Source organism: Carcharodon carcharias, chromosome 23 (assembly GCF_017639515.1).
Source record: "Carcharodon carcharias isolate sCarCar2 chromosome 23, sCarCar2.pri, whole genome shotgun sequence".
Taxonomy (NCBI): domain Eukaryota; kingdom Metazoa; phylum Chordata; class Chondrichthyes; order Lamniformes; family Lamnidae; genus Carcharodon; species Carcharodon carcharias.
Window position 1 is genome coordinate 17,261,461 of NC_054489.1, and position 16,019 is coordinate 17,277,479.

General features: G+C 38.0%; 1 protein-coding gene across 2 annotated transcripts in view; it reads right to left on the bottom strand.

Moving 5' to 3' along the window:
• Positions 1-2,337: 2,337 nt before the first annotated feature.
• Positions 2,338-16,019, bottom strand: part of stat3 (signal transducer and activator of transcription 3 (acute-phase response factor)) — a 53,780-nt gene continuing 40,098 nt past the window's right edge. For both annotated transcript variants that reach the window (XM_041217611.1, XM_041217612.1), the window contains 8 exons: positions 15,206-15,341; positions 14,170-14,222; positions 13,627-13,721; positions 13,212-13,351; positions 8,831-9,043; positions 6,170-6,212; positions 5,453-5,568; positions 2,338-5,315 (listed from right to left, as the gene is read on the bottom strand). In XM_041217611.1, coding sequence (XP_041073545.1) covers positions 5,260-5,315; positions 5,453-5,568; positions 6,170-6,212; positions 8,831-9,043; positions 13,212-13,351; positions 13,627-13,721; positions 14,170-14,222; positions 15,206-15,341 — 852 coding nt within the window. In that variant the 3' untranslated portion in view covers positions 2,338-5,259. The remainder of the gene's footprint in view (positions 5,316-5,452; positions 5,569-6,169; positions 6,213-8,830; positions 9,044-13,211; positions 13,352-13,626; positions 13,722-14,169; positions 14,223-15,205; positions 15,342-16,019) is intronic.

Sequence of the window (16,019 nt, forward strand, 5' to 3'; positions counted from 1 at the left end):
CACTCTATCTATTCGCCTCATAATTTTGTACACCTCAATCAAGTCACCTCTCAGCCTTCTTTGTTTTAAGGAAAATAACCCCAACCTAGCCAATCTCTCCTCGTAGCTACACTTTTCTGACCCTGGCAACATTCTTGTAAACCTCCTCTGCACTATCTCCAGAGCTATTACGCCCTTCCTGTAATGTGGTGACCAGAACTGCACACGATACTTGCCTATTGGAAGTAGATGTAGGCCAGACCAGGTAGGGACAACAGATATCCTTCCCTAGATATCCTTAAGAAGCTAGATAGGGTTGATGCAGATGGAATGATTCTCCTGGCTGGAGGCGCTAAAACTAGTGGACTATCTCGGATTAAGGAGCAAACCATTTAGGACTGAGATGAGAAGGAATTTCTTTATTCAACTGAATCTTTGGAATGCTCTAACCCAGAGGGCTGTGGAAGCTCAGCCATTTGGTATATTCAAGACAGAGATCGATAGATTTCTAGATACTAATGACAGGAAAGGATATTGGGATAGTGTGGGAAAATGGCATTGAAGTGGATGATCAGCTATGATCTAGTTAAGTGGCAGAGCAGACTTAATGGCTATCCCTGCTCCTATGTTCCTAAAGGACATTAGTGAATCAAATGGGCTTTTACAACAATACCGAGACTGGCCTTTAATTTCAATTTTTTATTAATTAATTGCATTTATTAATTAGTTGAATTAAATTTCTACTAGCTGTCATAGCGGGATTTGAACCTGTGTCTCCAGAGATGGGGAGATAGTGGCATTGTGGTAATGTCACTGGACTAGTAATCCAGAGGTCCAGGCTAATGCTGTGGGGTCAGGGATTCAAATGGCACCTGGCAGAATTTAAATTCAATTTGCAAAGCTAGTCTCAATTATAGTGAATACAAAACTATCGGTTGTCATAAAAAGCCATCAGTTCACCAATGTCCCCTCTGTCATACTTACCTGGTCTGGTCCACATGTGACTACAGATCCACAACAATGTGGTTGGTTCTTAACTGCCCTCTGAAATGACCTAGCAAGCCACTCTATTTAAGAGAAATTAGGGATGGATAAATGCTGGCCAAGCCAGTGACGTCCACATCCTGTGAAAGGGAAAAAAGGAGCATGAACCTGGGTGTCTGGATTACTAGTCTAGTGACATTACCATTACGCCACCCATCGCCCCATAATATATTGATCAGATCTACTGTTTATTTTTCCTCTAAAAAAAGTTTTATCCTCTCCATCATCCATCAAAAATAGTTATTAGTGTTTAAAGAGACATCTCAAGTTCAGCAGTCTTTCTCCAGTGTAACTGCTATCAGGAACAATTGTGTTCAAGTAATCTCTTGCATTGTTAGAAGGACTTAGAATTCTTCATAAATAAGACAAGCTACTAAGAAAAATAGATCTGAAAATCCTGGAACTGGTAGTTTTTGGATTCTGAGGAAAGTGCCTTTCTTCTCCTTCACTTCACTCCAATCACCTGCATATTAACACTCCAGTCTCAAGTACCATCATCTCCTCTGAGCTCTATTCAGTAATCAAGAGGCACGGACTAATAATCCAGAGCACACCCACCACAATCTCTCCACATTCCTCTCTTTTAAGGCTCTCCTTGAAGTTGACCTTTCCCAATTCCTCTTCCTTCAATTTGGAATGTTTTACTAAGACTGAAACATCTCAAGGTTGTTCCACATATGAAAGTGAATTCTGCAAACTGGCAGCTGATTATGGTTCTCCAACCGTGGTGCAGTAGTCAATATCAGACATTCATAGTCCTGCTCGCCACTGCCTGAATGGCTTCCCCTTATTGTGAGACTATATCTCCTGGTTCTGGACACTCCCCACACCCCAGTCATATTTGGGGGGGGGGTGGGGGGAGCAGAATGCTCTTTCTGCATCAGACACTCATGTTAATCTGGCAATGTGCTCAATCCTGAAGTGGCAGCCAGTTACAGGAGGGGTAATGACAGTTGGCTTTTCAAAAGCCCTGCAAATTCTACACCAACTGTTTTAACAGTAAGATTAATGTAATTAAATAAGTTTGTCCATATGAAGGTGGTCCTTCATCACAATACAAAGCCATTTTGAAATGCAGTATTACTGCCAAGTGGGTAATTTTGAGCCCTGTTCCTTAGACTCTATAACTGGTACAGTTCAAAAAAGTTCAAAACAATACACATTCCCCTGTTCCCTTACATAATGATGTAAATACTCAAAGGATGCATTTTTAATTGACAGTGATGAAAATATCTTTGTTATTTTGCTGGACACCAAGGGCAATATAAAGATAATTTTGACAAACAAACTTAGAAAAAAATACTGGGACAGCTGGACAGTTAAAGCTTGGCCTTTTAATCAGTAAAAGGGTAAGCAGACAGTTTTCAGTATACAGCAATAAAATTTACAGCATAAATGAATGCTGCCTTTTTCATTTACACATACTTTTCATATACACATATTGAATAAAGTCAAACCATACATTCCACAAATGAAATTCAAAAAATCAGAACTGGATGCATTGTATTAGAATGTTTTACAGCTTAAGTGATATTCATACAGCTTTAGAATTCATTAAACCCTACATTCTTTCATTTCTCCAAATACAATACAGGGGATTAGAAATATGGCTTCCCTACTTCAGAAAATTAATTATTTTTGAATAAGACAGTGGAGACATAGTTGGCTTTACAGCACAATGAAACTGAATTGCATTATACTGAAGCACGGAAATGGGAGGTAATAAATGGTTATTTAGTTGTACAAACAAGCCAGAATTCAATTTGGACACCTCTGTAACTCTTTGCTAGAGGTTTACTTTTTCCAACATTGGTGAATTCAAATCCCTGATCAAGAAAATCTTTCATAATTATCATCCCTCGCCTGTAATGTATGGGGAAAGATACAAAGGTATGCTAAAATTGCTTCTGCTTGACTGGTGGATTTCTGAGTTACAAGTCAAAGATCATGATTATACAGTTTAACACAACATTATCCACATGGTAGCACAATGCATGCCTACTGGAGTTGTCAACATTATGGTGTGGTCTTTGCAAAGAAGCTTTTTATGTGGGTGTCAGGGGCAGGTGTGGAGATTCTGATCTTGAACAAACCCTCTTTTAAATTTTTATAAAACTCAAGTCAAAAGGCTTGGGTTCAAATGAGATTTCTGGTCTTTATCCCACCCCTGCCCAAATACAAGACCTTCAACAAAGTTCCCGATGGTCAAATATAGACATACCTTGGCCAGCATGGTCATACATGGCATTTCACTTGTACATTCCATTCACTTTCAATCAACCTCAAGTGCTGGGGCAACATCAAAAATTCTTAAAAATGCATTCCCACGGTTAAACCAAGCATTGCTCGGTATATACTTTTGTCAATAATAAACATAGCATCATTAAAATACACAATGGTTGCAGAGCTCGAATCCTTAGTCAAATGCACTCAACTACACTGTAATCTTCTACCCCTGGCCAATGCTGGGTCCAATCATTTTCCATTATTGTTCACTTAGAGATGTACTGTTGGCATTACAGTGAGGTACAATTCCTAGACATCCTACGAGTCCCTGCAGTTTAATGCAATTTACATTTTCAAAACATTTCTAAAATCAGTAATGTGAGATTCCTCTTTCCTAAGTGGCAATACACCACTCGGATGCAGTTGTCTTTTAGAACCTCGTTTAAGAGTTGTAACAAAAATGCTTTTAATATAAAAACAATTAATCTAGTTTAGAGAACAACTTTTACTTATTTACTTAACAACCAGCCGCATAAAAATCCCACTGTATTGCTAAATTTAGCAATGCATTATAATATCCATTTACTCACCAAGAAACTTAAGCTGACTCTTGAAATAAACTGAACAATCAGCTTGCCCAGTGCACCAAGGCAATATGCTTCCCTTCTGAGAACTAGTGAATAACCAGAGAAAGTAGAGCTCACTAACACAGGGACTGATAACTTTCCTCTGTAGTCCATGTTATTCACAGTAAGAGGTTGTGGTGGAAGAATTAATCCAGGCTGGTCTTTTGATTCAAGCTGGTTTATTTTCAAGACAACTCCTCAGTGCTACTGACTTCCAAGTAGCTTCCACACAAAGTGTTCCAGCTATTCTATTCTATTTAGATGGGATAATCAAAGCCCATCACCTGTTTAACTAGCAATTGGCTTTAACAAGGTGATTGCATATTAACAGTCCAGTCTCAAGCACCATCATCTCCTCTGAGCTCTATTCAGTAATCAAGAGGTTCGGACTAATAATCCAGAGCACACAAGTACAATTCCCATTATGACAATTTCAGAATTTGAATTCAGATAAAAAAAATGGAAATAATAAGCTGGTGTCAGTAAGTGACCAGAAAACATTTGGTTTGTCATAAAACCCCAATGATTCACTAATGCCCTTTAAGGAACAAAACTTGCTACTCTTACCCAGTCTGACTCATACGAATCCAGTTCCACACCAAAGTGATTGATTTTAACATGCACTGAAATGGCCTAGCAAGCTGCTCAGTTGTCTCAAACTGATATAGTGTGGGGGTTCAAGAAAAGTTTGTCACCATCTTTTCAGGGCAACTAGGAATAGGTAATCCATGCCAGTCTTCCCAGGGGCATCCACATTCCGAGAATGAAAACATTAAAAAAAAAAGCAGTTCAAACACTGGTTGTGTACCGTGGTCTGTTTCTACACACCTGGGTGTGTAGAATGCACTGGCATCAAGACACAGGAATGTAGTCTGCATCTCTTTTATAAAGTGTATCACTGCTAAATTCAAACAGTCAAACTTACTTCTGAAGAATTCACTTTTAACCTAAGAGTTGCAACTGTATACTGGAAGCTGTTGATAATGCATGCCTAGTAAATCCACATGAAAAAAGGACAGTATACAAGGGCAGCATAATGCCCTAGTGCACCAGGGCTTTGCAACATATTACAGAAGAGTTTGTTTCTTTTGAACCATTTGCAAAAGCAAAGGACTAAATAGGATCCAGGTTGAAGCACTGGACTGGTGGAAAAGAAAGCTTTCTTTGTTGGATTAAATTTGGAATAAAACAGCTGGAAATTAACATAATGCAATGCAGTAAAAGCATTACATGCAATTAAACTGTAATACTATTATTAAAGCACTAATTTTCAAAAAAACAACAAATATAAACACATTACTGTAAACCATTATAACTAGTGGTTAATCATACTGAAGTTATAACCAGCACAACAGATCCGGCATTGACTAATGATGCACAGAATTTACATTGGAGAAGCCGCACATTCTGTGCCAAACTCCATGTCCAGAGTAATGGAATCTGTAAAGCAATAGAAAAATAAACAGTAAGTTAAAATCGTTTGAAATTTCCACTGAAAAAAAAGTTATTTGATCACAGTTCCACTATTTCTCCAGGTGAAAAATATATGTTTCAAGAGGATCCTGCAAGCCACTTACCAAGGCCACCTGCTGCTCCTTGTTCAGGTCCTTCATTATTACTTCCACAATGCATTAAAGAGTCCAGTGTTCGTGGAGACATGGGGAAGAGGTCGCTTGTGTTACCTGAGTTTGTTCTGTGCAAATTAGGTAGATAAAGTAGTAAAGATTTGAGTCAGAGCCAAATTTCAAGTTGAGATACCTGTATCATTAACTTAATGAAAGCAGTTTACTAATTACTGCTATTATTAATTTCTTAAATAGAATTTCTCTCTCTTAATTCTCTTCTCTTGCCTGAAGGCGAGGCAGACGAAGCACATGGTTACATCTGTTTCCATAGATTTTTTTTCCTGGAACAGGTCACTACCCTGAAACCAGAGGCCAAACTTGAGGGATGCCGCTCTACATCCATCATGGCTAACCAGGAGTCTCTCCTGCTCTTATCACCTGCCATAGGCGTATTGGAAGGATTTGCAGGTTGATAATAGACCTGTTCTGCTGCACTATGAACGCACCTTCTGTAGCCATCAGGTCTTGGAATGGAACTTGAACCCGGAGCTTCTGGCTCAGAGGCAGGGACACTCTCCACTGTGCCACAAAGTCTCCTAACAGCGTTTCAATATATGTATAAAATTCTGTTGTTACAAAGTTGATCAATAAAAGTGGTTAGACTACAAAATTTGCCACTGAAGCACATGCAAAGTAATAACAAAAAACTATATATATATGTTTACTCACGGTGTCACACAAATGAATTTTCGCTTCAGATATGCAAATGTTTCTGCAATATTAAAAAGATAATCAAAACAAGCTCAGGATATTAAAGAAAGGAAGGAAAATAAAACAAGTTTTTTGTGGTTAACGGATATAAATTTAAATAACACATGCCTCCATTTTCTATCTCTATAATTGATATATAGGGAAAAATTTCTCCCCGCTGCTGCCGGGAGCGGGGTTGGGGGGGAAGAGTGTGGGAGTGGGCAGACGCGCCTCCGATCGGCACCAATTGGGGGCGCACTGCCACTTAAGGCCTGCCCAGCGTGACGTCTGCCAGGATTTCCTGTGCGGGCGGGCGGGGGGGGGGGAGAGAGAGGAGAGAGATTCCCCTGCATGTGCGCCAAAGAGCACATAGATCTCCCCAAGGCCAAGTGCTGCCTCAGGGAGATCGGCTCGGAATTAAAATTTTTAATAGAAATGACAAAAAAAATTTCCCTGACATGTCCCCTCATGTGATACTGTCACAAGAGTTGGGACACGTCCATCACTTTTATTGAAAGATTAGATAAAAATTTAAATACCCTCATGAAACCTCATCCCACGCTTGGATGAGATTTCGTGCTTTTTCCGAAGCCGGTCAGGGCTCCCAGCCTGCCCAACAACCTTAAGATTGACGGGCAGGTCCATTAATTACCTTAATTACTTTTTAAATGGCCTCAAAAGGCCGTTGACAAGTCAGCAGGCGCACAGCTGACTCAGCTGCGCCCCCACCGACCTGAAAATAGAAATAACGCAGGGTGTCATCTCGCATCATTTTACACGTTGGCGAGTGGGCCCTGCCCCCGCTTGCTAACCGGAAGATCCTGCCCATATTTTCTGACTGACAAGCTGAGTGCGCAAATTTTTAAACAATGAATATTTTTTCTAAGTGCAACATCTCAAGGATGGGGCAGTATTTAAAAAAAAAAGTTCATTGGAAGGACAAAGTGAAAATGCAAATTTCATAGTGGATAGAATACGGAAACACAAGTCCTACATGTTATATTGCTGGCACAGAAGTGGGTTTGAATCAGATAAAGTTACATTTCTTGGCGGAACCAGCAACGTGCAGAAGTACAAGAATCAAGTCCTTCAAAAAATTCTCCAAAAGTTAAGATTGAGGAGGTAATCTCAGGAATAGTTACTTTAAGGAGATAAACGGGCAATAATGGTGTAGGAGGGGAGGGTTCAGATGCATTGGGTCCAGTTCTGGTACTGGGGTGAACTTTATTGACAAGATAGCCTACACATGCATTTTAATGTCAACAAGGGTTGAGAGGGATGGTGAAAAAATAAAATGAAGAACCAAGTTCTACATGTGTAGATAATGTCAAGGTAACAAGGTTGGAGGAAATTTAAGGTGACAGGGAAATGGAGAAAACGGTGCGTAAATGAGATTGAGGTACAAAGCAGCAAACTGAATAATGGAACAGGCCTGAGGGACTGAATAGCCTACTCTTGTTCTTATGTTTCTAACAGGAGAATTGAGAATAGCTTATTGTACTTCATTCCAATAGAGTTATAAAAACAATGGAGACAGAACAGCACAGATTTACTGGCAAGTTGCAAAGGATTTGAAGTCATCATTATGGAGACAATTTTAAAAGTTATGGCTTTTTCACTGGCATGGAGAAGGTTACTGAGTTCTTCAAAATAATGAATTGGTATCCTGAAGTAAACAAGGATAAACTATTTTTGTTGGTCAGCAAGACTGTAATACAAGGGAATACATTTTAGATAATTTCAAAAATTCAATGGGGGATTAGAATAATAAAATCAACAATTAGATTGTGGAATTAGTCAACTGCTCAAAAAATGAGAAACAATTGTAAAGCAATGATGAAAAGTTAAAGAGAAATTATACTAAGTGGCTTATATGCTACAAAAAGTACTTCATTGACTGTGAAACACTTCCAGGGAGAGTAGATAGGGTCTGGACAGAGTAGATAGGGAAAAACCGTTCCCATTGGCAGAAGGATCAAGAACCAGAGGGACACAGATTTAAGATAATTGGCAAAAGAAGCAATGGTGACATGAGGAGAAACATTTTCATGTAGTGAGTAGTTAGGATCTGGAATGCACTGCCTGACAGCGTGGTGGAGGCAGGTTCAATCGCGGCATTCAAGAGGGAATTAGACTGTTATCTGAAAGGGAAGATTCTGCAGAGTTATGGGAAGGAGGAAGGGAAACGGCACTAAGGGAATTGCTCATTCAGAGAGCTGGTGCAGACACAATTTGCCAAATGGCCTCCTTCTGTGCTGTAACAATTCTGTGATTCAGGTAAAAACAGTGTGACAGAGAGAGAAAGAGAGAGAGAGAGAGAGAGAGAGAGAGAGAGGCAGGTTCCAAGTCTAGCTTAACATGAATGGGAATTAAACCTGCACTGTTGGAATTATACTGAACCACATGCTAGCCACCTAGCTAACTGGTCCATAACTGATGTGTTGGAGATTAAAAAATTATTTAGAAAAGTCTCTGGCTTCTCTCACTTTAGAGTTGGCCAGATGAATCTCAACTTCAAAGTTTGGGCTGGTTTTCAAGATGCACAATGAACAGCTCCTTCTTATCAACATTCTGAATTTATAGTTCAGCAAGAATAAAGAAGACCAAGTATGAGAGCTTAGGCAATATGCAAAGCTTCACCTGGATCATTGGGATCAATAGCTTCTTGAGGTTCACTGCAGCAATATTTTCCAAATGCCTCCTCCTTTGGAATGTCAGGATACAAATAGACCAGTGGTGACACTAGGATATTGGTGGCATCCATGATCTTGTAACTTATAATAATGTCAGCGAAAGACATGTTGGTCAGTTGCTGTTTGGTATACGGTTCCACAGACTGGATCTGGGTCTTTCCTGTTACAAATGTTTAAAAGAAGTTAAAACTAATGTATAAATTAATTCAAACACAAAATAGCTAGGGCTACAGTGATGGAAGATTTTAACATATTCAATAATTTAATTAATTCAATTTAATTTACACCAAGCATGAAAAGGCATCTCACAATTGAGCTGTAGAACTTGCAAGACTTGTTATGGCATGATTTTGGTCTCTTTTTTGAGGTGAAGTATGTCAATTCTTGGGAATGGAACATTTCTACTTTGGACATCCGATGCAAGTGTCAAACACATTAACGTCAAGTATGAACATACCTTTACTGAGCCACAGTGCATTACATTACTAAATTCAGAACAGCAACTCTGGTGAGACCAGTTTAAACATTCTTATATTTCATATCAATCAGTCTAGTATGTCAGAAAAATCACAGTTCAGTGCCAACATGGTCTCCACATAGCCACTTGGAGCAGGGTTCAGACTAACCAAACCCCTTTCACATCAGATCCTTAAAGAGAAAGTTTTCAATCTATTCAACTGAACTCAAACCAAAGTTCCGGACCTAAAACAAAAGTGTACCGAAGTATTGTGGCAACTTCACCTTAAAAAGTTACCTAAAGGTTAGTGCATTTGATCAGACTTGTAGCTACATGGAGAATGCAATATTAAATAGACATCCAATGCAAGGTAGTCATGCAAAAAAACCCTTAAAAGTTTGATCAATTAATTGTGCTTGCACTTGTAAACACAATGATGGCCCATTCAGTTACTCTTTCTTCATTATATTCACTGCTTTCATGCATCAAAACTATCCAGAGTATATAGTTCTGAACAGTTCAACATAATTAATTCCAAAATGCTACAGAAGATAAAGGCCTTTTAACCTACACTAGGACTCTGCTCTACTAAAGTAGTCCAGATCATGACTTATTCAATGCATTAAAATTATTGTAGTCCCAGTTGTGTCGGAACTGTAGGAGAAACCACATGCCTTCTCGATGCTGCCAAAGATTTCTCTGGTTATGTTCTTCACTTCAATTTTAAATCAGAACATCAGCACTTTACAATAAACTCAGCAGGTCTGGCAGCATCGGCGGAGAAGAAGAGTTGATGTTTCGAGTCCTCATGACCCTTCAACAGAACTAGGTGAATCCAAGGAAGAGGTGAAATATAAGCTGGTTTAAGGTGGGGCGGGGGGGAGGGAAGGAGAAGTGGAGGGGGTGGTGTGGTTGTAGGGACAAGCAAGCAGTGATAGAAGCAGATCATCAAAAGATGTCACAGACAAAAGAACATATAGGTGTTGAAGTTGGTGATATATTATCTAAACAACTGTGCTAATTAAGAATGGATGGTAGGGCACTCAAGGTATAGCTCTAGTGGGGGTTGGGGGAGCATAAAAGATTTAAAAATACTTAAAAATAATGGAAATAGGTGGGAAAAGAAAAATCTATATAATTTATTGGAAAAAACAAAAGGAAAGGGGAAGAAACAGAAAGGGAGTGGGGATGGAGGCCAATAAATTATACGGATCTTTCTTTTCCCACCTATTTCCATTATTTTTAAGTATTTTTAAATCTTTTATGCTCCCCCCACCCCCACTAGAGCTATACCTTGCGTGCCCTACCATCCATTCTTAATTAGCACATTCGTTTAGATAATATCACCAACTTCAACACCTGTGTTCTTTTGTCTGTGACATCTTTTGATGATCTGCTTCTATCACTGCTTGCTTGTTCCTACAGCCACACCACACCCCTCCACTCCCCCCCGCCACCCCCCAACCTTAAACCAGCTTATATTTCACCCCTTTTTTGGATTCACCTAGTTCTGTTGAAGGGTCATGAGGACTCGAAACGTCAACTCTTTTCTTCTCCGCCGATGCTGCCAGACCTGCTGAGTTTTTCCAGGTAATTCTGTTTTTGTTTTGGATTTCCAGCATCCACAGTTTTTTGTTTTTAGCACTTTACAATATATTTCCAAATAAAATTAACATCCTGATGAGTGGAGAAACTAATGGGGAACCTTCAGAAAGATTCAAATCACAGGGCCTGATGTAATATCAAATTTTTCTCTCAACTTGCAGAAGATTCTGACTCATTCAGTTTATCAAACACATGCACTGTCATAACAGTTGAGTACCAGTAGAGTTAGATCGAAATCAGTGATACACCAAACAACTTCAAAATCACATTTCATTCTCTTTTCCTGACAAGAAAAGGTGTAAAATTCATGAATGTCATAGTTATTAACATAAATGGAGAATCTAAATTTTTAGTTGTTAGATTGGACATGTCTGGACACAATTAAAAGTTCAAGGAGTATAAGTATTATTTGAGTGAATGCATTTCTAAACACTCCAGTCATGCTGGACTCTCACCCACCCTTATTCATTTTCAACATAAGAACTAGGAGCAGGAGTAGGCAATTCAGCCCCTCCACTCATTACGATCATGGCTGATTTCATTTTGGCCGCAACTCCAATTTCCTGCCCTCTCCCCATAACCTTTCAACCCAGACCTTCAAATTAAAAGGTCTGTGCCATTTCTAAGGCAGGAGTGTTGGAACTTGACTCCAAGCAATGAAATGTCATGCTTCAGTAGCTTGTCTCTGAAGCAACACATGGTTACTGCAACAGGAAGACCAGCAACTACAGGGTTGCATTGAACATTCAAATCTCAATATTTGGAACACATACTTTTGGGCACTTGGAAGTACAGAACAGGGTGTGGGCAGTTCTGTATAAATACCCACTGAGCAGATCACTGCAGGACATAACTTTAAAAGAAAATCACTCTAGACTGAGATTTTTCAAATGACTCTTCAAAGTGACAATTCTGGATCACTAACCTCAATTGGGGAAGAACTTGAAATGGTTTCGCTGTATCATGCAGATTTTTAAAAAAAACTAATTTCTCACGTCTTCTGTTTTTATTACTTAGAAGAGTTCAAAATTCATTAGCTGAAGTAGATTATGCATTACATTCTTACAACTGAAAATGTTATTAGATATGCTGTGGCATTCACCATAGTGAATCAGAAAACTAAAAAGTATTATACACTCAGGATATGGGCAACACTGGCAAGGCTGTTATTTATTGCCCATCCCTAGCTGCTCTTTAGCAATTGGTTCCAGGTCTTCTTGAATAGCTGCTTGATACAACTGAGTGGTTCATGAGACAACTTCAGAGTGCAGTTGAGTTAATCACACTCCTGAAAGATTGGAATCACATATAGGTTGCACCAGGCAAAACAAGTTACTTTCCATCTATATAAAAACAAAAAACTGCGGATGCTGGGAATCCAAAACAAAAACAGAATTACCTGGAAAATTCTGTTTTTGTTTTCTTTCCATCTAGGCCAACAGTGAACCTGTAAGGTTTTTATAACAATTTGACAGCTGCTTCATGGTTAATTCTATTCATATCAGCTTCTTATTACAAAATTATTACAAGGACAATTACTCTGGAGAGAATACAGAGAAGATTTACAAGAATGCTGCCAGGGCTTGAGTATTGCAGCTATGAGGAAAGATTGGATAGGTTGGGTTGTGTTCCTTAGAAGAGGAGGCTGAAGGGTGACCTAATTGAGGTGTACAAAATTATGAGGGGCCTGGATAGGGTAGACAGTAAAGACTTATTTCCCCAGCTTAAGGGTCAATTACCAAGGGGCATAGATTTAAAGTGACTGGTAGAAGGATTAGAGGGAAAGCTTTTTCACCCAGAGGGCGGTGGACATCTGGAATTCATTGCCTAAATTGGTGGTTGAGGCTGAACTCATTTAAAAGATACTTGGATCTGCATCTGAAGTGCTGTAACCTGCAAGGCTACTTACCAGGTGCTGGAAAGTGGGATTAAAACAAGCAGCTAGTTTGTTTTTCATCTTACTCTGGCCAGCACAGGACTGAATAGCCTCTTTCTGCGCTGTAACTGTCATGGTGGGAATTGAACTCACTTTTTCTGCATTATTGGTCTAGTAACAGAACCACATCACTAGGTTGGTACTTAACAGATTTGGGTACAGTAGTGTTGATAGTTGAAGTTTTACAGGAAAAAAAACGTGACACAGGAAATGTATGCTACATAAAATCTTTTTAAAAATATCATTTATACGATATTGTTAACTAAATTCTGATCTCACCATTTACAGAAATTATTTCACATCAAGATATGTAATTAAAAAGTTATGTACCATTGATATCCTTTTCCACCCACGTAAAGGTGATTCCTCCTTCTTTGTTGCTCTCACTAAAACGAAGAAGGAAAGTGCCTGGGGGTTTCACATTCAGTAAGGCTCTCTCTCTTTCTTTGCTTATGAAACCCATGATATACCTATTACAAAACAAATTAAATCATCATAAAAATTACAAATTTTATTAAAAGTAGGTCAAAGTTTGTGCACTGTGCCAAGCTCTGAATACTTGTAAGATCTACATCAAAATTTAACATAACAGATTGTAGTGATCTGTATGATTGAACATGACAAACTCGAAAACATAGGATTGTGGAACGAAGTATATTGTAATGCATTTAAGTACTGAGGGTCTGAAGTAGCAACAAGCATGTGAAGGATTACAAACAAAATTTGTATTATAGTAAATTCCTACCCATCATTCCACAGAGAAAGAATGAATTTCTTCACCAAGTCTATGATATTGTCCAGCCATACCCAGAATGAAAATGCTTTGCCTGGCATATTCTCCTGAATGAAGAAGAATTGAGGGAAATGTAAATTTTTTTTAAAAAATGAGTTTGCTTGTTCTTTAAATTTTTAGTTACTCAACTAAGAAAAAAGTCGCTATCCTGAAACTGCAATAAAATGAAATTGGTGCAATAAAACCTCTTTGCAGCCAGTAAAAAAGTACAATGCAGATATGCCAAATGAAAGATTATTTAGAAAAGTATCAGTTAAGGAACAACACCGAAATTATTCGGAGACTGCGGGCATTAAATTGGTAGAATGAATTTTCTGTCCAAAGTTTCTGCCAAATATTTGACAGAACAAGAAGAATTAAAACTTGAAACAAATAAAAAGTTATTTTTAAAGCAGGACTTTGACCAAAGAATGAATGGCAGTAAAGCAAGTTTAAAAATGAATAGCAAGTCTTTTGAAAATCATTAATTGAAGAAAAAAATGGGTGTTCACTCACTTTACAGAATTTTGCCCAAGTGATTTGGCACCCAGAGTAATTGACACCAGGACCTAAAAACCAGAACAAAACAATTTGAAGAAATCAAAAGAAATGAATGAAGCACTCAAAAATACAATGGAAAATACTTTAGGCATTGCAGTTTGACATGCTATCAACATTATCCTGCTTCAGTTACACTCATTGGATGATCATACAATAGTGTATGGAACAACCATAAAATGCCCCCAAGATGAAATAAGGTATTTGGTGGTAAACAGTCAATCACAAGGGAGAAAAAGGGTCGTTACAGATAATGAATTTTTTCATGAGCTTCAAGTTCATCATTTACTGCATTTGTTCTGGATGGTTCTATTTCTAAATCAATATCTTATGTTACTAAGGAAAAATGAATGAACTTTACAAAATTATTTATATCCCTTTATATAGCAGCTTTACACTTTGTTGAATAGTTCCTAAACACTTCTGAATGAATTACTTTCTAGACTGCATGACAGCACTCTACACCAACAAGATCCCAGACCGCAATGAGAAGAACCAGTTAATGTTTTTTTTGGCAGCATTTGTCAGCTTAAACACTGGGAGAACTCGTCGTAATTCTTTGAGTAATGCCACAGGCTCTTTAACAGGCAAACTTGATTTTTTAATATATTTATATATTCATTTTAATATAAATTAATATAAATATAGATTTAGTATTTCAAAAGGACAGAGCTCCAAGAAGTCAGCATTCTCAGTGTTGGTATGGGGATTGTAAGTAGATTTAACATTCTTAGAATTCATGCTAGACCATACAGTACGCAAAATATATACTCTACCAGTTTCAAATGCTGGAACATAATTAGCTTTAATAGACGACCTTGGATTCGTATTTAATTTTTCAAACAGAATAGACATGACAGCCTCTGTACAATTTTAGTGAAGGTTTAAACCATTTTTAACGGTAGAATAACAGAGGATATTTCTGATAAATTTGAGTGCTCAGACGTGCTACCTGGTGTATCTTCAGTGACAATTCTCTATTTCTATTACTCACCCAGCAACTTCTCGGCCAGTGTCCCTAGCTGCTCCATATTCAGGCCTCTTTTTGTGGTGGAAGAAAACTGCCAACTCAGAATCTCTGCTACTTGGTCCCATGTGGCAACTGGTGGTTTTGTGAAAAAGTTCACGTTCTGTTTGATGTAATTCACCGTAAGTCAGTTTGTGGCAGTGTGATAATGGCATCACCTTAAATGTTTTAATTTAGTACTTTTATCAACAGAACTAAAGTTGTTACATCTTGTATATTTATCACCTTTAAACTTTGTTACATAGACAGTGACTTTATTTCCATAAAATATACTAAATTTTGATTAATCAAAAATACTTGCCTATCGCCAAATAATTTAATATAAGATTTAAATCAAAATTAGGCAGTATTCTTGCCCAAAGTCAACTGTAATGTACAATACTTCCATTGCATTTAAGCAATGTTCATGACCATCTATTCCACCATTCCCCCCAACCACGAAAAAATGCAAAAATCCACAACCAGTTAAAACAGTTTTAAAAAGCGCACTTCAGGAATGTAAAAAAAATGAAGATCAAGGCAAACATTTCCATCCTTTCAGAAGCACAATTTTAGAACTATGACAATAAGTGACAATAAACAAAGCAAAGAATTTAGTGAATGACAAGTTTTGAAGGATGATCAAGTTTTCATTTTGACTTTGTAATCTCCCTGTAACATGAATGAAAGCATTAAAATATTGGCTACAGTCATATTTTCTGAACAGCAGATTAAGTTTTTGAAACTGACAGTGATTAGGTTACAACATTGATTGTGTGTATCAACACAGATTCTATATTAA